The 26797-nt window shown below is 47.1% G+C and overlaps 1 protein-coding gene across 1 annotated transcript in view; it reads left to right on the top strand.

The window, feature by feature from the left end:
- Positions 1-26797, top strand: part of pcdh15b (protocadherin-related 15b) — a 2356722-nt gene that overhangs the window by 1937128 nt on the left and 392797 nt on the right. Inside the window, exon 27 of the mRNA XM_072478931.1 lies at positions 58-282. Within this exon, the coding sequence (XP_072335032.1) occupies positions 58-282 (225 nt within the window). The remainder of the gene's footprint in view (positions 1-57; positions 283-26797) is intronic.

Here is a 26797-nt window from a genome sequence, read left to right on the forward strand (position 1 = left end):
ATATAATAGTGCTGAACTGACCAACACATCTGTGTTGTTTTTATTGTTTTGTTTCAGGCAACAGATGCTGATGTTGGTCCAAATGCAACCTACCATATAAGAACTGATGAGGTCAGACAACTGTTTTCTGTCAATCAGCGGACAGGAGAAGTGTCAATTTTAGAGTCTGTGGACTATGAAACTCTACCTGCTGCAGATGCAAGCTACACTTTTGTAGTTGAGGCACTGGACAGTGGGGGAAGCATGCCTCCAGGGTTAGCTACTGTCATTGTCCAAATAAAGGTAAGTGAGGTATATCGCTGTAACCTAAAATGTAATATTAGTTAACAGTGCATGGACCTACATAATCAATCTCATTGTCTGATTAATTTTAAAGAAAAAAAATCAAGCAATTTTCAAAAGCAATAAATTTAAACCCAATATACCCACCAACTGCTCCTGAACAATACTTCCTAACTCTGATTTATCTGAAAACAAAATCCTATGTCCTCCTAATCTTCAAGTATTTTTCTGTGACATGATTCAATTACGTAAGTCTCACCAGATCCCAATTTATTCAATATCCCGACAGCTCTCTGCATGAAGAAATTTCGTACAATACCAATGAAGTGCTTTATCTTAAAATTATGAGCGAGTTTGCCATAAGTCCCAAGAACCTTTTATACTTTGTACTAAATCTTTCTAATCTTAATGTAACTGTGTCTTAGGGATAGCATTCTTGACTTTGACTGAGTCAGACTGCAGGTTTAAGGCCCATTCCAGGGACATGAGCATAACATCGAAACCGGCACTACCGAGCAGTACAAAGAACATAAGCAATAGGAGCCACAAGGTCCCTCTCCTGTTCCACCATTCAGCAACATCATGGCTGAAATTCTACATCAATTATATTTTCCTGCCCTATCCTATCTTTTGATTCTTATAGTACCCAAAAATCATAGTCTTGAATATACTCAGCAACTGAGTGTCCACAGCGCCCTGGGTCACTAGCCATGTGGAGTTTGCACATTTTCCCCGTGTCTGCGTGGGTTTCACCCCCACAACCCAAAGATGTGCAGGTTAGGTGGATTGGCCATGCTAAATTGCCCCTTAGGTGGAAAAAATCCTGCTCTTTATTTTATGTCTGCTAACTAGTCCTCAAGCCATGCGAAGATATCAGTTGCAAACTTGTGAACCCTTAGCCCATGTAACAAACTCTTGTGTGGCATCTTGTCAGAGCATTTGTGAAAACCTGGTTCCGCTTTACACACACAATAAACTCCAGTGGATTTGTCAAACACCATTTTCTGATCATAAAACCATGATGACTCTGCCAAATCACATTTCAGTTTTCCAAATGCCTTGTGAATAGGCCCTTAATCACAGATTCTTGCATTTTCCCTTCTACAGATGTTCCCTGTTTCTCTCTCGTTCCCTCCTCGAATAGTGAGGTTACAATTGGCTGCCATTCAATCCATGGACATCATTTTATAAGCTAAGAACTTTGAAGAGTAAAACCAATACATTCACTATCTCGGAGGTCACCTCTTTTAAAATACAAGGATTTAGGCCATCATGCACAGGGCAATTGTTGTCTTTTAGTCGCATTAATTTCTCCAGTACTATTTGTTTACTAATATGAATTATTTCTTGTTTCTCACTCTCATTCGACCTTTGATTCCCCATCGTTTCCTGTATGTTTCTTGTGTCTTCCACTGTGGAGATAAATGCAAGATAGCTTTTAATGTTTTTGCTATTTTATTCTCCATTGTTCTTACTCCTGTTTCTACCTGTAAGGAATCCCTACATTTGCTACCTTTTCGGTATCAATGACATAGGAGAAAAGAAGGCTGAAACACTGCAGGCAGATTTTAGTGAGCTAGAAAAGAGAATGTCAAGCGGAACCTCAAAAAGTTGTAATGTCTGTATTACTTCCTGTGCGACGAAGTTTAGAAAATGGAAAGAGGATTGAATGAATGAATGCATGACTGGAGAGAAGTGTATAATGGATTCTTGGGCTATTGGTACCTGTTTTGAGGGAGGTGGGATCTTTACAAGGCAGGTGGGTTGCACCTCAACAGAGCCGGGACCAATTTCCTTGCAGGGCCATTTACTAATCTTATTGGAGAGAATTTAAACGAACTAGATAGGGGTGGGAATCACATTCGAATAGAAAAATAAGAGCACAAAAGGATTGGGAGAGACAAATAGCACTAGAGTAAGAAATATTAAGAAATTAGATGAAGTAAGAGGGAATGTAATAAGGTTTGCAGTGTCTGCATGTGAATGCACAGAGCCTGATAAATAAGATCTGCACCGTGTACTACAAGTGCAGACAGGTACCAGGGAGTATGTTATGGTTAAAACAGAGACATGGAAGGGGCAGCACATGGCGCAGCGGTTAGCACTGGGACTACGGCACTGAGGACCCAGGTTTGAATCTCGGCCCTGGTTCACTGGCCGTGTGGAGTTTACACATTCTCCCCGTGTCTGCGTGGGTTTCACCCCCACAACCCAAAGATGTGCAGGTTAGGTGGATTGGCCACGCTAAATTTCCCCTTAGGTGGAAAAAAATATAATTGGGCACTGTAAATAAAAAAGAAACAGAGACACGGCTTAAAGAAAAGAGGCAGGACTGGGTATTAAATGTTCCTGGATAAAAGGTGTTCAGAAAAGGTAGAGAAGGAAAGAAAGGAGAAGGAATTACAGCATTGATTAAGGAGAATATTACAGTGTTGGAGATAGAGGGGATGTCCAAGAGGGACAAAGGACAGAATCTAATTCTAGCTAATAAACAATAAAAGTATCATAACGCTACTGAATATATGCTGTAGGCCACCAACTAGTAAGAAAGATAGAAAGGAACAAAGTTGCAAGAAAATTACAGAGATGTGCTAAAAAACCCACAGAGTAATGATAATGAGGAGTTTCAATGATTCTAATATAGATTGGGATAGTAATAGTGTAAAGGGCAGAAAAGAGGAAGAGTTGCTGAAATGGATTCAGGATAAGTTTATATTGGTACGTGTCCGGACCAAAGAGGAATAAGGCTTTGCTTAATTTGGTTCTGGGGAATGAGGTGAGTCAAATGGATCAAGTGTCATGAGGGGAACATTTAGGGGACAGTGATCATAGCAGCATAATGTTTAGATTATAGACAAGGACATGAAGTAATTCAGCGAAAAATTGGAGAAGGGCCAATTTCACTGGGTTGAGAACAGATCTGGCCCAGGTAAGTTGGAATCAAAGTATGACAGATAAATATGTTCAAGAAATAACAGACTTCCTTTAAAGAGGAGATTGTTCAGATCCAGTCAAGGTACATTCCCACAAGAGGGAAAGGTAGGACAAAGTCAAAGTTCCCTGCATGACGAAAGCAATAGACAGTAAGATGAAATAGAAAAAGAGTGTATATGACAGATCCCAGGTTGATAATTGCAAGCGAGAACTAGGGTGAATCTATAAAGTTTAGAGGGCAAGTGAAAAGAAATTAAGTAAAGCAAAGAAAGTATGAGAGGAGACTGGCAGCTAACATAAAAGGGAATTTAAAAATCTTCTGTATGCAAGTGAACAGCAAAAGGATAGTAAAAGGAGGGAACAACATGATTCAGGACCAACAAGGGGATTTACACAGGGAGCAAAGGAAAAAGTTACTTAATAACTAGTCTTTCCCAAGGAGAATGATGCTGTCACAGCCACATCAAAAGAAGAGGTAGTTGAGACATTGGATAGGCTTAAAATTTAAAAAGAAGACGTATTAGGCAGGCTAGTTGTACTTAAAGTTGGTAAGTCACCAAGGCCAGATGAGGTATATCCGAGGATACTGAAGGGAAGTAAGGGTGGAAATTGCAGAAGCATTGGCAATAATCTTCCAGTTCTTCCTAGATACAGAGGTGCCAGAGGATTGAAGAATTACAATAGTTACACCCTTGTTTAATAAAGGGCGTAAGGATCAGCCCAGAGACTAGAAATTAACCTCAGTGATGGGAAAGTTTTTAGAAACATTACTGGAGAATGAAATTAACAGTCACTTGGATAATAATGGAGAGCCAGCAAAGATTTGTTAAAAGCAAATTGTGTTTCAATAACTTGACTGAGTTTTTGGATGTGATAATGGAGGGTTGATGAAGGTAATGCGATTAACGGGAGTAATGCAGTTGCTGAGTGTACATGGACTGCCAAAAGATGTTTTATTACATGTCATGTAACAGGCTTGTCAGCAACGACAAAGCCTATGGAATAAAAGACTGTGGCAGATTCGGTATGAAGTTGGTCAAGTGACAGGAAGCAAAGAACAGTGGTGAATGAAAGAGAAAATGCTGGAAAATCTTATGTTATTCACAAAGTCTGAATAAAGATTGTAGACTTCCAGTTAACACAAATACTTTATTCAGTAGGTTTGTTCTGTTTCCAGAGCTTAACTAGATATAATACAGTCAAGAGGTATGACCAGTGAAACTAAGGTAAACTGCCTATGCTGAGCTGTCTCTGTCTGCCGCTGCTCACTAGCCCTGTGCTTCTGAAAGAGGCGGATCCTACCTTGGGCTGGACCCTTTATACCCGTCTCTGATGCCCTCTAGTGATGCTGTGGCTGTTACATCTGTCTGCAGTCCCTGGTGTATGTGCAGATGTATGTACAGATCACTACATCCCCCCCCCCCTTTTATTGAACATGTTTTCTAGACTGGCCTCAAGAAAACTGTACATAACAAGTGGTGAGAATATGCAAATCTGCACACTGAGAAAATGATAAAAGTAATACCCCAGAAACAATTAACTGTGTTATGAGTCCATCATGAGAAATGTCCATATTCGTCTTGTGCGTGTGTTGAAGTGTCGTCACAAATCGGGTGCCTTACGGCTTCTGCTGGAGCGTCTTAATGGTGGTAGTAGGGATGATGGTTTGATGTCATCAAGAATACTGTCTGGCGTTGTGTGGGGAGGAACGTCCGGTGGACAAATGGACTCGGTCAAGTCCAGTGTGGGAAATACTGGCGTTGTAGGTCGAATCTCTAATAGATCCCGGCGGTTACGGCGAAAAAGTACTCCCGCAGACGATTTGACAATGTCGGACCGCGGTGCCTCCTGCTTGATCACCGTGGCTGACTCAGACAATCCGCCTTCTGGGTCCCTGATTCTGATGGTGTCACCTATTGTCAGTGGCTTGAGTGGGATCGCATGTTGATCGTAGTATAGTTTTTGTTTGGAGCATAGTGCCCGCATGTCGTCGAGAACCCGTGCGTTGCCGGGGTCTCGGAATTGCTTTGATGGTCGGGTTGTCTGGATGTCTCTGCCGAAGAGCATTTGCGCTGGCGACAGTCCTGAGCTCAATGGGGTTGCTCGGTACGATAACAGAGCTAGGTTGATGTCGGAACATGACTCGGCTGCTTTGCTGATGAGTCATTTAATGATGTTTTTGTCCCCTGTTCCATTTGCGGGTAGCGATTCTGTGTCGCACCGTTGTCTGACCTCGACTTTTACCTGTGTTTGTGGTATTGATTCTGTATGTCATCGTTCGTGAAAGCTGTTTTGCTTGTTTGTTCTGGAGCAGATGTGAATCCGTGAGATTCTTTGTCATGCCGTGGCATGTTTGTAGTCTTGTCATTGTTTCGCCGTGTGCTGTGGCATTGTCCTTCACGTGCAGAGTTGTACCATGCCGTACAGGTCGTTGTTTCATTGTTGTTGATTCTGTAGTTTCTGTCTTTGTTGTTTTCGTTGGCGTTCTAGTTGTTGTCGTTCTTGTTGTTTTTTTTGTCGCGCTTGTTGATTCTGTTTTCATTGTTTTCACTTTTAGTCTTGTTCTTTTTCTTGTCGTGCTTGTTGTTTCTGGGGTGCTTCTTGTTGCTTTTGTCATTCTTGTTGCGCTGCATGTTGCTTCTGTTGTTGCTGTTGTTGTTCCTGTTTCTGCTTTGCTTCTTGCGGTTTTTGTTGTTCTTGTTGCACTCAATGAGTGTGCCATGTGGATGATTTGAGTCATTGTCACAGTTATTGGTGTCAGTGTCCTTTGAGGTCTCTGCTACATTGAGCTTATCTTCTTGAGAATTGTGAGGATGATCTGATGTTGCATTGATGTTGGTGACATCAGTCATTTGTGGTGGATTCGATTCCTCTTCTATGCTTACTTGGTACTCCTCTTCTAGAGTCATTTCTGGTTCACTTGAATCCTCATTGAGATCTTGGTGCTTCTCTTTTGGAGTCATTTCAGGGTCACTTGAATTATCATTGATTTCTTGGTGCTCCATTTTTGGAGTCATTTCAGGTTCATTTGAATCATCTGAGATCTCTTTGTGCTCCTTTTCTGGAGTCAAACTCTTCAGGATTTCTATTGACATGGTCTCTCTGGACTCTTGGTGCTCCTCTTCTGGTGTCAAAATCTTCAAAATTTAAATTGACGTGGTCTCTCTGGACTCATGGGTGGCCGTCATCTGATTATTGAGTGCTTCTGTGCAGACGAGCTGAGATACGTCAGTCTCTCTGTGATCCTGCACATCCTGTATGGGAATTGTGATTTCTTCATCACTTGTCTCACATGCAGTGGGTAGACATTCAGTGTCTTCTTCTGGTGGCTCAAATAAGCTTGATACATCTTCATGGTCTTGTACATGCATGGCGTTCGCTATGGAGTATTTGCTTGCTTCCATTTTTGAGTCTGTCACCGAGCTGTCTGTGGAGGCTTGCGTCACTCTCTTTGTGGAGACTTGCATCGCTCTCTTTGTGGAGTTTGTCATCGCTCTCTCTGTGGAGCCCTTCATCGCTCGCTCTGTGGAGTTTGTCATCGCTCTCTCTGTGGAGTCCTTCATCGCTCTCTCTTTGGAGTCTGTCATCGCTCTCTCTGTGGAGTCTGTCATCGCTCTCTTTGTGGTGTTGTGCAGCGTTCTCGCTGTAGAGTCGATCTGTGCTCTTTCAATGGAGTCGTTCTGTGCTCTCTGTGTGGCGTCCTCTTCATCTTAGGTATTGCTGTCATCCAATGTATCGACAATCTGCCATGGCACCATGATATTGGATTCATCTACCATGAGAAGAGTCGTATTGAGCTTTTCAACCGTGTTGCTGATGCTGTGATCAGGATCTCCGAATAACTCAGCCATGTCTGAGCAGCATTGTGTGTACTGTTCGATAGACAAATCATCATTTTTGTTTCGGAGTTGTGATCGTTCTCTTCAAGTCCAACGAACAACTCATCTTCTTGTGTGGAGGCTGGGACCCTTTGTGGTGCATGGACTACTCTCTGTTTCTTGGCGCCAGGCCGCAGCATAATCCTGCACTCATGGGTCGTGTTGTCATATATGCTGGGCTGAAGATTCCCCAATCCAAAGAACTCATCGTCGGGGTCTTCACGGTACAACACCTCTAGTTGCGGTTCGGATTTGGTACTGGTGTAGCCATCTCCCAAGATGAAATCTTCGTCTGAGTCGTAGCCTTCAAGGACGATATCATCTTCTAGGGCAGTGCTAACTGCCCTTAGTGTCCAAAAAGATTAAGTGGGGGTTACTAGGTTACGGGGATAAGGTAGAGACGTGGGCTTGAGTAGGGTACTCTTTGTGAGGGCTGGTGCAGACTCGATGGGCCGAATGGCCTCCTTCTGCACTGTAAATTCTATGATTCTATGATTCTGAACACCACACTTGAGGGAAGACTTGCAGGCATTGGAGATGGTACAGAAAAATTGATGTGAATGGTTTTGGAGATGAGGGATTTCAGTTATGTGCATAGATTGGTGGAACTGTAGCTGACCCCTTGTAGAAGAAAAGGTGGAGACATGTTTAAAATCATGAGGAGTCTGAACAGATCAGATAGAGAGAAAGTGTTCCCATTGGTGAAAGGATCAAGACTCGGAGGACCCAATTTAGTGTATTGCGAAAAAGGAAAACTTTTGTAATACAGCAAATGGCGAGGATCTGGAATACACTGCCTGGAGTGTGGTGGAGGTAGATTCAATTGAGGCATTCAAAAGAGAACTGGATAATTAGCTGAAGAGAAACAAATAGCAGGGATGTCAGGAAAGGTCAGGGGAATGGGACTAGCTACATCGCTCCTACAGAGGGACAGCACAGACACGAAGGGCCAAATTATTCACCATAACCATTCCATGATTCTTTGATCACATTTACTAATCTACCTCCGCTAACATGCCACTCATACCTCTGAAACTGACTTTGCTTAAATTTAAGATGTTAATTTTGGACATAACCACATCACTCTCAAATTAATATAAAGGTCTATTATGTTATGGTCACTCTTCCCCAGAGGATACTTTTCTTTGAGATGACAGATTAACCTTATGTCATCACTCTGTACTTGATCTAAAACAGCCTGTTCCTCATTGGTAACAGAACATTTTGTTTTAGAAAGCTGTCTTCGTGAACTTCTCTTGCACACTACGTTTTCCAATTGGTTTCCTCAGCCTGTGGGAAGACTAAAGTCCCCTTGAAGGAGGTGCTGCACTATTGAATGTGCCATGTTTCAGTTGAGATTAGCTTAAATAGAGGCCGCCTCTGCCCTTGCAGATGGACATATAAGATCACGCACTATATTGAAGAGTGGTGTTCTCTCCAGGATTCTGGTTAATATTTATCCCCAAACCAACAGAATCAGACGATATAGTCATTATTTCAGTAATGTTTATGGTCCTTGTGTGCAAACTGGCTGCCATGTTTCCGATGATAGAACGGTGACTACACGTCCAAAAGTAGGATATTCTGAAATTGTGAGAATCACTTGATGAATACAGTTTTTGTTTTAATCAAACCTATCTCCTCTCTGCAATATTTCAAGAGTAAAAATTAGCTGCATTGCCAGAAACAGAATGAATGGTGAAGTGCAAATCATGTGTGCCAGCTGCAAGTCACAATCCATGATACCAGTCTGAGTCCGATACCTGTGTCACACCTACCCCAGTTCTCTGTTGTGTGTCACAACTAGAATCATGGAACTGCAATGAGTAATATGAACTAAAAGAGCCAAACAGAAAGTGTAAGGAAATTATGTAATAAGATGATCATAGGCAGACTGTTTGGGCTGGTAACCATTCTGAAAGATTCAGGCAGTTTGCAGGTACTGATAAATCTGTAAACGGGCTGTCGCAGAGCACACCGTAATGGGAATGCATATTTTGAAGTGGTTTAAGATTTGTCAAAGCAACTTATTTATATGGAAATATGCAAATAGTTTGTGTGTAAATAGTTCTTAAGAAAAGAAACATAAGTCATTCTAATTGATCTGAAATACTGTTAAAACTGCAATTAAGTTTCTTACAGCTTGCCAAGGAATATCTAATGGACTGAAGCATTTTAGTAGATGCCTTTTCATGTATTGCTCTTGGACTTGAGGATTCAGTCAATGCGGCCCAACAATAATGGGAGCGAGAGAAACGGTTGGGGTCAGGAGGAGGGTTTTTGTCCACAAAACTCAGAGTCTTGCAGACATTAGTGTCAGGACCTGATTGAAATATTTTCAACAGGTTTTCCACTCGATACATTGAGAGACTGGTTGTCTGTCAGGTTGGACCGCAGTCAGAGGTGGTGGGTTATTCATTCCTACATCGCCATTTAGGATGTTGGGCGTTCTGAAGGGAAGTTGGGCACTCCCTGGAGAAGGAGGTGAAAGGAATCTGATGTTGCGGATTGAGGGGAAGCGAGTCAGAAATCAAAGGGAGGTGAGGATGAGGGGTGTTGGACATTAGAGGGGTGCTGAGTGAAGTCTCATATCCAGGAGGAGTCAGCCCTTTACGGAATGTTTAAAAGGTAAGCTTGGTAGTACAGGGTCAGCACTCCAGCTCTGCCTGGCCCACAATGAGTGCAATAAAGGAATTGGTCTCCGGGAACTGGCCTTTCTGACTTCCTATCCTTTGCTGGGATTCTTGTCGCCCAGGTTCCCTGCCTGCAGGTGCTAAAATAGTATCATTAAAAGACTTGCATGGCCAGCCTGTCTTCGGAGAACATTTTGGTCAGAAGTAACCTACTGAACCACCTCTGCTAAAACCATGTGAGTGGATTGAAGGCAAGTTTCCCTTTTTCTTTAATTCCACAACTGCCTCTTGCCCCAACTGCAGGTTATATCTTAACAGTTACATAACTGAGCTCCGTGGTAATACTGTACTTTGGAGCAATGATAGCTTTGTATTTTGTAATTTTAAAAACGTATACGTTTTCGGGATATTGATGTCATGGTGAGACCGGCATTTATTGCCCATCCCTAAATACCCTTGAGAAGGTGTGGTGAGCTGTCTTCTTGAACCGCTGCAGTCCATGTGGTACAGGTACACCCACAGTGCTATTCGGGAGGGAGTTTCAGGATTCTGACCCAGTGACAATAAAGAAACTGGGGTCTTGTTCTAAGTTAGGATGATTTATGGCTTGGAGGAGAATGGATACTGGCGTTACCATGCTGCTTTTATTCTTCTGGATGGTAGTGGTGAGTTTGAAGGCGCTGTCAAAGGAGCATTGGCGAATTGCTGCAGTGCATCATGTAGATAGTACACACAGCTGTCACTGTACCTGTGGTGGAAGGAGTAAATGTTTGTTAACTGGGGTGCCAGTCAAGTAGACTGCCTTTTCCTGGATGATGTTGAGCTTCTTAAATATTGTTGGAGCTGCAATCATTCAGACAAGTGGAGATTATTCCATTACATTCCTGAATTAGGCCTTCTGGGTAGCGGAAAGGCTTTGGGCAGTCAGGAGCTGAATTACTTGCTGCAGCCCCTCTCCTGCTCTTGCCATACCAGTATTTCTATGACTGGTTCAATACAGTATAAGATCAATGGTAACCCCACAGATCTTTATCGTGGAAGATTCAGCAATGGTAATGCCATTGAAATGTCAGGGGGAGACGATTAAATTCTCTCTTAGAACATAAGAACTAGGAGCAGGAGTAGGTCATCTGGCCTTTCGAGTCTGCTCCACCATTCAATGAGATCATGGCTGATCTTTTGTGGACTCAGCTCCACTTTCAGGCCCGAACAGCATAACCCTTAATCCCTTTATTCTTCAAAAAACTATCTATCTTTATCTTAAAAACATTTAATGAAGGAGCCTCAACTGCTTCACTGGCCAAGGAATTCCCATAGATTTACAACCCTTTGGGTGAAGGAGTTCCTCCTAAGCTCAATCCTAAATCTACTTCCCCTTATTTTGAGGCTATACCCCCTAGTTCTGCTTTCACCCGCCAGTGGAAACAACCTGCCCTCATCTATCCTATCTATTCCCTTCATAATTTTATATGTTTCCATAAGATCCCCCTTCATCCTTCTAAATTCCAACAAGTACAGTCCCAGTCTACTCAATGTCTCCTCATAATCCAACCCCTTCGGCTCTGGGATTAGCCTCGTGAATCTCCGCTGCACACCCTCCAGTGCCAGTACGTCCTTTCTCAGGTAAGGGGACCAAAACTGAACACAATACTCCAGGTGTGGCCTCACTAACACTTTATACAATTTCAGCATAACCTCCCTAGTCTTAAACTCCATCCCTCTAGCAATGAAGGACAAAACTCCATTTGCCTTCTTAATCACTTGTTGCCACCTGTAAACCAACTTTTTGCGACTCATGCACTAGCACATCGAGGTCTCTCTGTACAGCAGCATGTTTTAATATTTTATCATTTAAATAATAATCCCTTTTTCTGTTATTCCTACCAAAATGGATAATCTCACTTTGTCAACATTGTATTCCATCTGCCAGACCCTAGCCCATTCACTTAACCTATCCAAATCCCTCTGCAGACTTCTGGTATCCTCTGCACTTTTTACTTTACCACTCATCTTAGTGTCGTCTGCAAACTTGGACACATTTCACTTGGTCCCCAACTCCAAATCATCTATGTAAATTGTGAACAATTGTGGGAACACTGATCCCTGAGGGACACCACTAGCTACTGATTGCCAACCAGAGAAACACCCATTAATCTCCACTCTTTGCTTTCTATTAATTAACCAATCCTCTATCCATGCTACTACTTTACCCTTAATGCCATGCATCTTTATCTTATGCAGCAACCTTTTGTGTGGCACCTTGTCAAAACCTTTCTTGAAATCCAGATATACCACATCCATTGGCTCCCCGTTATCTACCGCACTGGTAATATCCTCAAAAAATTCCACTAAATTAGTTCGGCACGACCTGCCCTTTATGAACCCATGCTGCGTCTGCACAATGGGACAATTTCCATCCAGATGCCTCGCTAGTCCTTCCTTGATGATAGATTCCAGCATCTTCCCTACTACCGAAGTAAGCTAACTGGCCGATAATTACCCGCTTTCTGCCTACCTCCTTTTTTAAACAGTGGTGTCATGTTTGCTAATTTCCAATCCGCCGGGACCATCCCAGAGTCGAGTGAATTTTGGTAAATTATCATTAGTGCATTTGCAATTTCCCTAGCCATCTCTTTTAGCACTCTGGAATGCATTCCATCAGGGCCGGGAGGCTTGTCTACCTTTAGCCCCATTAGCTTGCCCATCACTACCTCCTTAGTGTTAACAATCATCTCAAGGTCCTCATACCCTCATTTCCATCAGTCACTGGCATGTTATTTGTGTCTTCCACTGTGAAGACCACCCCAAAAAATTTGTTGTAGGTTGTCATTTCTTGGCAGTCGAAAGTTGCCAAATTTTAAACTCGGCGGTTTTCTCTCAAACCATTTTAACTCAGCACCTTTCTGTCATGCCCACATTTCTGTTCTTGGCATGCTGCAATGCTCCAGTGAAGCCCAGCACAAGCTGAAGGAGCAACATCCCATCTTCTGGTTGGGCATGTTGCAGCTTGATGCACTATCAATTACGACGAGACGAGAGTCGAGAGTAATCGAGGCTTTATTAAACAGAGATGTGTGGCCTCCTGCAGCTGCTACCAGAATGGGAGCAGCTCGGTGTGCACACACATTTATACTCTGCCTACTGGGTGGAGCCAGCAGACAGGGATCTACCACCGTACCTGTAGTACAGGAGCCTTACCATATTACCTCTAATAACAACTATTATACAATCAGTGGTGACTGCCACATTCACCCTCTGTTAAAAAAGAGTCCAGCGAGGGTGGTGGAGAAAAATTTACAGGTTTGTGAAAATTTGAAGTTTACAGTCTGGTGAAAATTTACAAATTCAGCCGGTCGGGTGCCTTGATCCTCCGCTGTGAGCACCTCGGTCCCGGTGGTGTTGCAAGCGCCGACTTGGTCGCCTGTGACTCCGGGAGCATGTTGTCCTCATCTACATCCCCGGGTGGAACCAGTGGGAGGGCGGATCGTCCTGGGGCGGGGGCTGTAGTGAGGTGCGCTAGGGGGAGTGGCGCCGGGGCAATCGGAGGGGGGGGGGGGGCGGTCGGGTGGTGGTGGGCCGTGGGTGGGGATCCAGCTGGTGCCAGGTCCCTGAGGGACACTGTGTCCTGGCGGCCGTCGGGATACGCCACGTAGGCAGACTGCGGGTTTGCATGAAGTAGTTGTACCCTTTCGACTAACGGGTCTGCCTTGTGGATCTACATGTTTTTGCGGAGGAGAACGGGTCCTGGAGCTCCCAGCCACGTTGGGAGCGAAACCCCGGAGGTGGACTTCCTAGGGAAGGCAAGGAGACGTTCAGGTGGGGTTTCATTAGTCGCAGCGCAGAGTAGTGAACAAATGGAGTGGAGCGCGTCGGGGAGGATCTCCTGCCAGCGGGAGACCGGAACGTTTTTGACCGCAGGGCCAGCAGGACGGCCTTCCAGACAGTCCTATCCTCCCTCTCCACCTGCCCGTTGTAGCTGGTCGTCCTGCTCGAAGCGATGCCTTTGCTAGCAGGAACTGGCGCAGCTCATCACTCACAAAGGAGGATCCCCGGTCGCTGTGGACGTAAGCGGGGAAACCGAACAGGGCGAAGATGCTGTTGAGTGCTTTAATGACCGTGGCAGACGTCATATCAGGGCATGGGATGGCGAAGGGGAATCGGGAGTATTCATCGACCACATTCAGGAAGTATGTGTTTCGGTCGATGGAGGGGAGGGGCCCTTTGAAGTCCATGCTGAGGCGCTCAAAGGGGCGGGAGGCCTTCACCAGGTGCGCTCGGTCTGGCCGGTAGAAGTGCGGTTTGCACTCCGCGCAGACCTGGCAGTCTCTGGTGACAGCCCTGACCTCCACAATAGAGTAGGGCAGGTTGTGGGCCTTTATGAAGTGAAAGAACAGGATGACCCCTGGGTAACAGAGACCATCGTGTAGGGCCCGGAGTCGGTCCACTTGTGCGCTGGCACATGTACCTCGGGATAGGGCATCAGGGGGCTCGTTGAGCTTCCCGGGGCGATACAAAATCTCGTAATTGTAGGTGGAGAGCTCGATCTTCCAGCTTAAGATTTTATCATTTTTGATCTTGCCCCGCTGTGTATTATTAAACTGTTGGTCAGTGAGGAGAGTGAATCTCCTGCCGGCCAGGTAATGCCTCCAATGCCGCACAGCTTGCACGATGGCTTGGGCCTTCTTTTCGACAGAGGAGTGCCGAATTTCGGAGGCATGGAGGGTGCGGGAAAATAATGCCACGGGTCTGCCTGCCTGGTTGAGGGTGGCAGCCAGAGCGACGTCCGATGCATCGCTCTCGACCTGAAAGGGGAGGGATCTCGTCGACCGCGTGCATCGTGGCCTTGCCGATGTCTGCCTTGATGCGCTAAAGGCCTGGCGGGCCTCAGCCATCAGGGGAAAAACTGTGGAGTGGATGAGTGGGCGGGCCACGTCCGCATAGTTAGGGACCCACTGGGCATAATAGGAGAAAAACCGCAGGCATCGTTTCAGGGCCTTGGGGCAGTGGGGAAGGGGGAGTTCCATGAGGGAGCGCATGTGGTCGGGGTCGGGCCCTAGAACTCCATTTTCCACAACATAGCCAAGGATGGCTAAGCGGTTGGTGCGGAACACGCACTTCTCCTTATTGTATGTGAGGTTAAGGAGTTTAGCGGTGTGCAAAAATTTGAAGAGGTTAGCGTCGTGGTCCTGCTGATCGTGGCCGCAGATGGTGACGTTGTATAGGTACGGGAAGGTGGTCCGCAGTCCGTACCGGTCAACCATTCGGTCCATCTCACGTTGGAAGACCGAGACCCCGTTAGTGACGCCAAAAGGAACCCTAAGGAAGTGAGAAAGGCGGCCGTCTGCTTGGAACGCAGTGTATTGGTGGTCCGCCTTGCGGATGGGGAGCTGGTGATAGGCTGATTTCAGGTCCACTGTGGAGAAGACCCGGTACTGTGCAATCTAATTGACCATATCAGAGATGCGTGGGAGGGGGCACGCTTCGAGTTGCATGTAGCGATTGATAGTCTGACCATCCTGTGTTTCTCCCCAGTCTTTACGACTACCACTTGGGCTCTCCAAGGGCTGTTGCTGGCCTCAATGATGCCTTCCCGCAGCAGCCGCTGGACGTCCGAACTGAGGAAGGTCCTGTCCTGGGCACTGTACCGTCTGCTCCTGGTGGCGATGGGTTTGCAATCCGGGGTGAGGTTTGCAAACAGGGAAGGTGGGTCGACCTTAAGGGTCGTGAGGCCGCATACGGTGAGGCGTGGTAGGGGTCCGCCGAATTTTAGAGTTAGACTTTGGCGGTTGCACTGGAAGTCCAGGCCGAGTAACAGGGCAGCGCAAAGGTTGGGGAGGACGTAGAGCCAGAAGTTGCTGAACTCTATGCCCTGGACCGTGGCGATAAAGTACCCCCGGATTTCCACGGAAGGGAATCCGGAGGCCAGGGAGATTCTCTGGGTAACTGGGTGTACCGCGAGGGAGCAACGCCTTACCGTAGCGGGGTGGATAAAGCTTTCCATGCTCCCGGAGTCAAAAAGGCAAGATGTCTTGTGCCCATCGACTTTCACCATCGCCGTCGCGGTTGCGAAGTTGTGCGGCCGGGACTGGTCGAGCGTGACGGAGGCGAGCTGCGGCTGGTGTTGGTAGGCCCCGGGCTGGTCGGCGGCGGTGGCAGGCGATGAACGGCCAGATGAAGAGCCCGATGAGCAGGGGTCTTGAGGCGCCGTCCATAATGGCGCTGAAAATGGCGGCCCCAACTGGCCGCACGTGATCTGCTTGGAGGAAGATGGCGGCGCCCATTGGCCGCACGTGGTCTGCGGGGACGAAAATGGCGGCGCCCGCTGGTCGCATGTGGGGGGTGCAGGAACACTGGGCCTAGATCCAGCAGCGATCGACCGGGCCTGGCACACAGCAGCGAAATATCCCTTCTTCCCGCAGGTCTTGCAGATTGCACTCCGCGCCGGGCAACGCTGCCGGGGGTGCTTTGCTTGCCTGCAGAAATAGCATTTGGTCACCCCGGCGTTGGCTGGCTGCCACGCGGCGCAGGCTTGGGGTTGGCTGGGGGCGGCCGCTGGTGGGGCCCACGATGTCCACGTGGGCGCTGTGCGGTCGGGGGCGTACGACTGTACGTTACGGGAGGCTACCGTTAGCGAGTTTGCAAGTTGCCTGGTCGCCGCGAGGTCAAGCGTATCCCCTTCTAATAGGCGCTGGCGGATGTACGCCGACCCCGTGCCCGTACCAAAAGCGACCCTCATTAAGAGTTCTGGATGTTCAGCAGCCAAAACTGCCTGGCAATTGCAGTTCCTCGCCAGGATGTGCAGGGCACGCCAGAAATCGTCTAATGACTCACCGGGGAGTTGCTGCCTCGTGAACAAGAGATGCCTGGCGTAGAGTTTGTTGAACGGCCGGATAGAGTGTCCTTTCAGAAGCTCCATTGCTTCAGTTTAAGTGGGCGCATCCCGGATAAGGGGAAAAATCTCGGAGCTCACCCGTGAGTACAGGATCTGGAGCTTCTGCGTTTCCGAGGATGGTTCAGTCGCTGAGCCAAGGTAGCTTTCGAAGCAAGCTAGCCAGTGGTCGAAGGCTGACTTGGCGTTGGCTGCTTGCGGATGCAGCTGTTGGTGATCTGGCTTGATGCCTAGTTCCATCGCTGTAATATCTCTGCTTAATAAATTGATGCACTATCAATTACGACGAGACGAGAGTAGAGAGTAATCGAGGTTTTATTAAGCAGAGATGTGTGGCTTCCTGAAACTGCTACCAGAATGGGAGCAGCTCGGTGTGCACACACATTTATACTCCGCCTACTGGGCGGAGCCAGCAGGCAGGGATCTACCTCCGTACCTGTAGTACAGGAGCCTTATCGTATTACCTCTAATAACAACTATTATACAATCAGTGGTGACTGCCACACAGTTTTCGGGGCTCAACTTTGAGTTTGTCAACTTTAGGTTTTGACCTTTGTCCTCCATCTTCAACCATTCCCCACAGGCTATCTGTCTTTTGTTCCAAAAGTTGCTACTTTTTGTTGTAATCTCTGCAGCTCTTACACATTCTCTCTGCCTTCGGTGCTGATGAAGAATAAAAGGACTGAAAACGTTAACCCTGTATCTCTCCTATTAGATGCTGGCAGACCTGCTGAGTTTTTCCAGCTGTTCTCTGTTCTTTTTCCAGCATCAGCCATATTTTGCTTATTTTATTGTGAACTGTGTAGTTTGTGCATACTATTGAGTTTAAAAATCGATGGGAGAAATAACGTGTGGAGCACCCTGGCACCCAGGCAGTGCTCCAGCCAGCTTGGCAGTGCCAAGTCATTGTCAGGGTGGCAGTGCCAAGGTGCCCACATTCCAGGGGGAGGGTCAGAGGGCCTGCACCATCCCTGACCACCCAGGGGTCTCCGATAGCCCGGGTTACCCCCGACATCACCCCCGCTGCCGTTCTACCTGGTCCACGTTCATGTGGACCAGTACTGATGGTGCCCGGCTGCAGCCTCAATGGGGAGGCTGCAAATCCCGAGTAAGTAGGCCATAAGTATGTTTAAGACCTACTTCTGCGAGGGCTGTCTGGTCCGGCCTTTTTGGCCAGAGTTCTGATTCCAACGCCTTCCAAGACTTGGGTGCATTCTGCACGGCACGGAGGCTGCTAGGAGGCCCACGGGCGATTTCTCCCGAGATTCACCAGCCGCAATGCAACCAGAGAATCGTGCCCTTAGTGTCATAAATTTTAGCCAGAGAAACTCTGGCAATGATTATATCATACCAGAGTTCCAGCTGAGGGCAATGGATTCGGGAAAGGATCTGGGGCTGATTCTTGATCACTCATTAGAAATGTGCACAATCAATGTGAGACAGCTGTGGAGAATGCAAATTAGGGTTTTAGGCTTTGTAGCTAACAAAGGTTTAAAGTCCTCGAATTGCCTCCCTAACTGTGAGTGTACCTGCACCTCAAGAGCTGCATAGGTTTAAGAAGGCAGCTCATCACCGCCTTCTCAATGGCAACTAGGGATGGGCAATAAATTCTGGCCTAGTCAGTGATGACCAAATGCCATGAATGAATATAGAAGACCATTGAGTATAAAATTAAGATCTCTGTATTGAGTCTTCATAAGGTTTTGGCACTTCTGCACAACTTGCTGCATCCAATTTTAATCGTGGCATTAATGAGATTCTAGAGAAGGCCCAGAGGAGGGTGACGAGAATAATAACAAGCCTGTGAACTCTTAGTGTCGGGAGAAAGTCCAAGAATTCAGATTTTTTTTTCCTTTTGAGAAACATCGGCTAAATGAGGTATTTAAAATGATGAAGGAATTAACTTTAGTCAGATAGCATACATTACTTGAGCTTCATAGAAATTGTAGCATTTACAGGGTTTCAAATGAATAAAAATTAGTTTGATTAACTGTCAGGAAGTACTCCTTTTCAAGGTATGCTTTCACAACAACCTTCCTGAATATGTGGTGGGTATGGATTAATTACTGTTTTTCAAAAGGGACCTTGTCGGGTTCTCAAGTGTCGATGACACTTACAGTTATAGATATTAAGTTATTTTGAGAATTTCTGCAGATCATAGTTTCTGAGACATTACTTGATTTCCTTAAACAGTTGGGGAGAAATGTCACAAATTTTTTCCTTTCGCTTTTGCCAGCGAGTTTGTGTTTTTAGAGGGTGGATCGATGGTGTGTACAGTTTCACCATGTCTGGATGGAACTGAAAGTCTTCTCTCTCCCTTTCTATGTTCATGTGGGAGTAAATGTGTTCAGGGATTTGTCCAATTTTACCCTCATGCGGACTAGAGTCTAGGCATTGGGCGCGATTCTCAGGAACGATTTCAAAGTGTTGTAGAGAGCAGGAACTGCCGCGAGCTTCCCAGCGCTCGGCCCAGCGAGGCCGGCAACACTATTCAACGTTAATTGGTCCACTTAAGGAGGCCTCACAGGCTTCTCGCCACAAATGAAGGCTCGCCAGCTGATTTGCTGGCACCAAGCTTGCCAGCCCCCCGCTAAACTAAAGAGCTGGTCATTGACTTCAGAAAGCAAAGTACGACACACACCCCTGTCTGCATCAACGGGGCCAAGGTGGAGATGGTTCATAGGGTTTGCACATCACCAAAAATCTGTCCTGGTCCACCCACGTCAACGCTACCACCAAAAAAGCACAACAGCGCCTATTCTTCCTCAGGAAACAAAGGAAATTCGGCATGTCCACATTGACACTTACCAACTTTTACTGATGCACCATAGAAAGCATCATATCCGGCTGCATCACAGCCTGGTATGGCAACTGCTCGACCCAAGGCAGCAAGAAACTTCAGAGAGCCGTGAACACAGCCTAGTCCATCACACGCAACTGCCTCCCATCCATTGACTCCATCTACACCTCACGCTGCCTGGGGAAAGTGAGCAGCATAATCAAAGGATCCTCCCACCTGGCTTACGCACTGTTCCAACTTCTTCCATTGGGCAGGAGATGCAAAAGTCTGAAAATGCGCACAAACAGATTCAAAAAAAGCTTCTTCCCCACTGTCACCAGACTCCGAAACGGCCCTCTTATGGACTGACCTGATTAATACTGCACTCCTGTATGCTTCACCCGATGCCAGTGTCTACGTATTTGTACCTTGTGTTGCCCTGTTATGTATTTTTTTTAAATTTGTTTTCTTTTGATGTACTAAATGGTCTGTTTGAGCTGCTCGCAGAAAATACTTTTCACTGTACCTCGGTACACATGACAATAAACAAATCCAATCCAACAAGGTCAAGGAGCACTTAAGCAGCACTTGCTCAGCCAACCTCAGCAAGCACGCAACAATGATGCCCAGGAGACCGGCCCCAATATTCGGGGATGCTGTGGAGGCCAGAAGGGGTGTCCTGTTCACCGAAGGTCCCAGAGGGTCAGTCATAGGGCAGCCAGTGCTGCCTGGGTGAGGTGGCGGCACCTGTGAGCACGGGGTGTGTGACCAGGAGGACTGGCCTCCAGTGCAGGGAAAAGATAAATGACTTACACAGGGCAGCAGGAGTGAGTAGACACCAACGCCCCCCATCCCCCCCCACCCCTCCTCCACCCAAGATCCTTCTGGCCCCACGGGAGTATCCACCCCCCAACTCTCCATGCGACCCCCAACCCTTCCTTCACACACATCCTCCCACCACCATCAACCATGCGTGTGGCCTAACGATGCCGTCTCTGTATCTCATCAGGAAAAGCTCTCCCACAATCACCGGGAGAGGACCCAGACTGGCGGTGGTGTGCCGTATATCAGAATCCTCACCATCTTCAAGGAGCGGCACTAGAGGTGACTGGGGTGGCCAGGGTCAGAGCAGTCACTAAAGAGGAAGCTGGCGGATGCCGCAGAAATGAGGAACCATTAGGCTCCACCCAGATGACCTGTCAAACATGAGTTGTTACTGCCTTATTGACTGACCCATCCCTCCCACTGACTACATGTACATTCTCCCCAGGTCCTCCACCCGACGGTCTGGCCCATCCACTAGTCGGAGGTCTGATGGATCTCAGGACCCAACTGGGTCCCAGCCTAATGCTGAACCTGTGGAAAATGTCATCCCCGGAGCTGATGGGGACATTAGGATGTGGCCGGGCCATTCAGAGGGGGATGCCAGCATCACTCCAGCAGATCCATAGTCGCTTGGAGCAGTCCCATAGGCTATGGGTGCAGGAGATGTCGCTGGCAATGTGTGACACCAAGGCCAACACTGCAAGGGTGGCGACCGCAGTGGAGAGGCTGGTGAATGACGTTGGCATTAGTGAAGGTGTCCAAGACATGGTGCAGTCGGTGACAGCCATGGGTGAGGGCCTCAACAGAATGTCCGACTCGTTGGGGGATGTGACATAGTACCAGGCTGACCTTGATGCCCCGCTCTCAGATGGGCATGGCTGAGGCACTGCGGACCTTGTCCTAGTCGCAGGTTGGCATTGCCGAGACACTGCAGAGCATGCCCAATCATTGAGGAGCATCACTGAGGGTGTTGACACAATGGTGTAGATTATGGGGGACCGCCAGGTCTGGCAGAGTCAGATGATGCAGCGGCAGCCTACCTTTCCATCCCAAGGTGTCCCCGGGGTCCTATGGGCACCGTGTGGGAGGACGGGACACCGGGTGCCAACCTGGACCCATTCCATGGAGTGGCGGCAGTGGCCACCAGCTCCCCCGAGGTCCACCCCTCTGATTAGGCCGCATCTCACAGCCAGCACGTGTGACAGGTCAGCATGTCTGTGCATGTGCCATCGAGAAGTGAGCCGGGGCCCTCCATCCTCAGATCCCCCAGAGGGCGCCCGCCAAGGGCATCGAAGGCCTCGGGACATGGTAAGCAACTGTCTGCCTCCACCTCCGATGTGCATCCTGGGGACACACCCAGAGGTAGTGGTAGAGCTAGGAGGGCCAAGCTCATCGAGGTTAACTGTGGGCATCGGGGGAGGGTTGGAGGGTGTGGGGGATTAGGTGGGGGGTGAGGCGGCTGGGGGTAGGACAGCGGGTGTTACCATCGGGACGGTGGGTAATTGTAAAACACAATAAACACCTTTGTGCACCACTGGTTATGATGCCTCTCACTTTCTTCGGCAATACGCGCTGACCTCCGAACCCTTGGCCCATCTCTCCAGGCATCCCCCCCTCCCCGTGACACTCACCCACCCTCCGGCCGTGGACGTGACCCAGAGCTGTGGCCCATCCCCTGATTGTTCGCATTCGCTGCTGCATGTGTGGGGTTGCCTCCCGCAGTGTTCAAGCACAGTGTCCAGGTATCAAAGTGTGATTAGGATGCTATCAATGACTCTCACATACTACATGCCCCCCCAACCACAGGGATCCACTTGGGTTGTGTGAAGTGCTCACTTAAGCATGATTGCCAATTTCCTATTAGCGATAGCCATCGGCTGTACAGCCAGAGGCCTCAGCAGTCTGGGGGGCTTATGGGTAGCTGGTGGGGTAGATGGGCAGGAACAGGAGTTGCCCCCGGAACAGGTACACACAATCCAGGGGCTGGCATGGTGGTGTAGTGCACTGTTGTCCCCATGGTTGCCCCCCAGTGCAACCTCACCCCCATCCGCCAGGTTCACGGTTTTCAAAAGGTGTACTAATCAGCGTCAGCGTAACCATTTGCTGGGAGGCCGCTGAATGACGGGAGGCTGCTGGATATGGATGGCTCTCATTAATTGAAGTGAAAATATGGCTTAAGTGGTAATAATTGGTTTCTCACCATATTACGGCGAGATTCTGATTTCGCCTAGGGGAGCGGGCCGGTTGCATCACAAACTGCCTGGCACGGTTCTCGTTTTCTGCCTCTCCCGCTATTCACCGGCCTTCTTTCGCTTGAGCGAAGACGTAACGAGGCTGGAGAATCACACCCAATAAGTCTAATTGGTTTCTTACCACTGCTCATCCCATTGCTGGTACTTCTCCTGGATGTGTCTTTCATGTTGTACATTATTGATCACAACAGATATTTCCCCAACACGTCCCGACCAAGTCCATAACTGGCCTGTATTAAATACCTCTTTATTTCCTTTTAAAGTCAGATTATGAATATCATCACAATTTACATTTTCCATTACATTTAAACCACAGTTTTGAAATCCATTCTCACTAAATGCCCTCAGAATAAAATTGGATTTCTGTTGATTATGAGTGTCATCCTGCCCTCTGGTGGATTTGTCGAAGCCAGGGAAATATCCCCTTTCCACAACAATTGAAGAAAGAAAATTGGGAGCCGACTTGTAGACCGGACATTGATACTGCTCCTGGCAAACAGAGAACTTCACACCAGCTGATGATACCATATACTGTTATTGCTAACTGGAAACTTATATATTGAATTTCTTTTTTTGAGAGTTTATCTTTGAATCAATATACTTATCCATGGGGGAAGATTCACGTGGAGTAATAACACCAACACATTCTAGTTGACCGTTTATTTCTGTACTATATATTCTGCCTAATTATTTTATTGATAACCCACATAAAGCTCAATGGAGTGTCCTCAACGTGCATTATTTCCTCATGTCCTTATGTTGGACAATAAAAAGCCTGCTTTAAAGCTTGATGTAGAATTGCTATTGACTGGTAATGTGAATCCAGCATAAACCATAACCTTGTTTGTCATGTTTAATACGACACAATGCAGTCATTATGATCTTCAACGATGCCAGGTATCTGCTTGCCATCAGTGATTTGTGACTATAGAGAGTGGAGGTCACAGCCGAGCTTGATCATTGATTTGAGAGCTTTACACAGAGCAAAATACATTTGGAACTATTTAATTTGAGAATGATTCCATTAAAACCAAGCTATATTTTTAAGCCCAGAAGAGCATTTTTATTCTTGCCGAGTAACAATGAACAAACTACTGTGTGCAGGCTAAATATTATAGGCTGTGATATGCATGACCCTCCTGCCTCATTTGTGATTAAACACAGCCCAATAGTGGGACCAAAATAGCATGCATTATGGACACAATGATAACCATTTCTCACAGCCTCACAGCACCAGGGACCCGGGTTCAATTCCGGCCTTGGGAGTTTGCACGTTCTCCCCATGCCAGTGTGGGTTTCTTCCGGATGCTTCGGTTTCCTCCCACAGTCCAAAGATGTGCAGGTTTGATGGATTGGCCATGCTAAGTTGCCTCATAGTGTTCAAAGATTAGGTGAGTTATGGGGTTACAGGGATGGGGCGGGGGAGTGCTCCTAGCTAGGTAGGATGCTCTTTCAGAGGGTCGGTGTAGACTTGTTGGGCCAAATGGCCTCCTTCCGCACTGCAGGGATTCTATGATTCTCAGCCGGATGACGATTTAGGCAACCAGAGTTTCCACTGGAAACAGACCCATGTTTCACGAATAAATAGCTTAAATGCTGACTGGTAACGTGGCGGAGACTTCAGAATGAATGTTCAGAAGTCTCACCAGTAACTGGCTGGAATCTCGTGGATACAAATCGTTAGCAGCAGCTGTCAGGAAATAGCTATTTCCAGCCATATTTAAAGAGACCATCAGGTATTGTCAGATTTCGCCTGTGTTGCTTTCTGTTTTACTCTTTTCCAAAAGTGCTTCCCACTGTTGAATGCTCCAAACTCTTGAGGAGATTCTGACAATGCATTTTTGGTTCATTGACATCCTTCCGGGAATTGCTCTTTGACAGATTGAGGAGGAAGTGGGGGGACAGGAGCAAGTTGCATTCAGAGCTACAACTGGGGAGAGACCTATTAGAAGTAAATAAACGAACAAAATTCTTTAACCACCCAACAATATTTAAAAACTCTGGACAGCAGACTGCTCTTTGGAGCAGTACATGTGGAAAATGTGCACCCTACCTAGCTAGGTCCACTCTGCCGCCCCATCCCTGTAACCCCATAACCTCACCTAATCTGGAAAGGTTGTCAATGTGTTTGATCATCACCTGCAACAAGACCTGCACCAGTCTGCCACAACTGGTATTGTATTGCCTGATAGTAAAGGTCACTTTATTAGTACTGTGAGAAAAAGGACACTGATGACATAAAAAAATAATTTGCATTTAGATAGTGCCTTTACAACTTTGAGACATCCTAAAGTGCTTTACAACCAGTGAAATATCTTTGGAATGGAGCCACTGTTAAAATAAAACATGCAAATAAGCAGAAAGTCTTCAACAGTTGCCTCCAGCTGGAGCTCTTGAACAGCAGCTCATTGAAGAGTGCTTCAGCTGAACAATCCCTGCTCCTCCGTCCTAACAGACATGGCCAAATCTCTCCCACTCCTCTCCATGCTAAAATAAACTTCATGAGCTAAAAGGCCAGAATTAATATTCATGTCAATAAAAATTTTAGGGTTACCAGCAACTATGGGAACACATTACACACAAAGATCACAAAAACATTTTCATTTGCACGCTTATTCAAATGCCTTCGATGCTGGTGCCTGTTATCAAGTATTCTCTTACCTACTGTGCTATTTCTTTGCACTGCTCCTCTAGTGAATGGAGGTTGAAGACTGCTGTGGCCTATCCAAGGATTCCTAGGATTCTCATTGTTGGTGAAGGGTTGGGGGTTCAGCGATGATACTTACGGAAAACTACTCTAGTTGCATGCTGACTATTCAGTTTTAAGAGGTATCATCGCTGAACCCCGCCCCTTTAGTTGCCAATCTCCAGGATCCCTGACTTGGTGGAAGATTGCAACAACATGGGGCTGAATCTTGGTTTGTTCCCACTGGAATGAAGGAGGTTGAGGGCCGACCTGATAGAGGTCTCCAAAATTATGAGGGGCATAAACAGAGTGGATAGTCGGAGACTTTTTCCCAGGGTAGAGGGATCAATTATTAGGGGGCATAGATTTAAGGTGCGAGGGGCAAGGTTTAGAGGAGATGTACAAGGCAAGTTTTTTACACAGAGGTTAGTGAGTGCCTGGAACTCGCTGCCGGAGTAGGTGGTCATGATGTGGAGATGCCGGTGTTGGACTGGGGTGAGCACAGTAAGAACTCTTACAACACCAGGTTAAAGTCCAACAGGTTTGTTTTAAACACTAGCTTTCGGAGCACTGCTCCTTCCTCAGGTGAATGAAGAGGTATGTTTCAGAAACATATATATAGACAAATTCAAAGATGCAAGACAATGCTTAGAATGCGATCATTTGCAATTAATTAAGTGTTTACAGACCCAGAGATAGGGGTAACCCCAGGTTAAAGAGGTGTGAATTGTCTCAAGCCAGGACAGTTGGTAGGATTTCGCAAATACAGGCCAGATGGTGAGGGGTGAATGTAATGCGACATGAATCCCAGGTCCTGGTTGAGGCTGTACTCATGTGTGCGGAACTTGGCTATAAGTTTCTGCTCGGCGATTCTGCGTTGTTGCGCGTCCTGAAGGCCGCCTTGGAGAACGCTTACCCGGAGGTCAGAGGCTGAATGCCCTTGACTGCTGAAGTGTTCCCCGATTGGAAGGGAACATTACTGCCTGGTGATTGTCGTGCAATGTCCGTTCATTCGTTGTCGCAGCGTCTGCATGGTCTCGCCAATGTACCACGCTTCGGGACATCCTTTCCTGCAGCGTATGAGGTAGACAACATTTGCCGAGTCGCATGAGTATGTACCGCGTACCTGGTGGGTGGTGTTCTCACGTGTAATGGTGGTATCCATGTCGATGATCTGGCACGTCTTGCAGAGATAACGTAATTGCGTAACAGACATCTACAGACACTGAAAGATGCCCTCGTACGAATGAGATATGGCGCTCGACTCATCGATCAACAGTTCCAACCCGCCACAGCGAAAAACTGCACCGACCTCCTCAGAAGACAAACACGGGACTTCGTCGTCCAGTACATTTCCGGAGTTGAGAAACTACAACATCTTCTTCGCAGCCTTCAACATGTCATCGATGAAGATGAACATGTTGCCAAGGTCATCCCCACACCCACACTACTTGCCTTCAAACAACCGCGCAACCTCAAACAAACCATTGTTTGCAGCAAACTACCCTGCCTTCAGAACAGCGACCAGGGCACCACACAATCCTGCCATGGCAATCTCTGCAAGATGTGCCAGATCATCGACATGGATACCACCATTACACGTGAGAACACCACCTACCAGGTACGCGGTACATACTCG

The sequence above is a fragment of the Scyliorhinus torazame genome, chromosome 16 (genome assembly GCF_047496885.1).
Source record: "Scyliorhinus torazame isolate Kashiwa2021f chromosome 16, sScyTor2.1, whole genome shotgun sequence".
In the NCBI taxonomy this organism is placed as follows: Eukaryota; Metazoa; Chordata; class Chondrichthyes; order Carcharhiniformes; family Scyliorhinidae; genus Scyliorhinus; species Scyliorhinus torazame.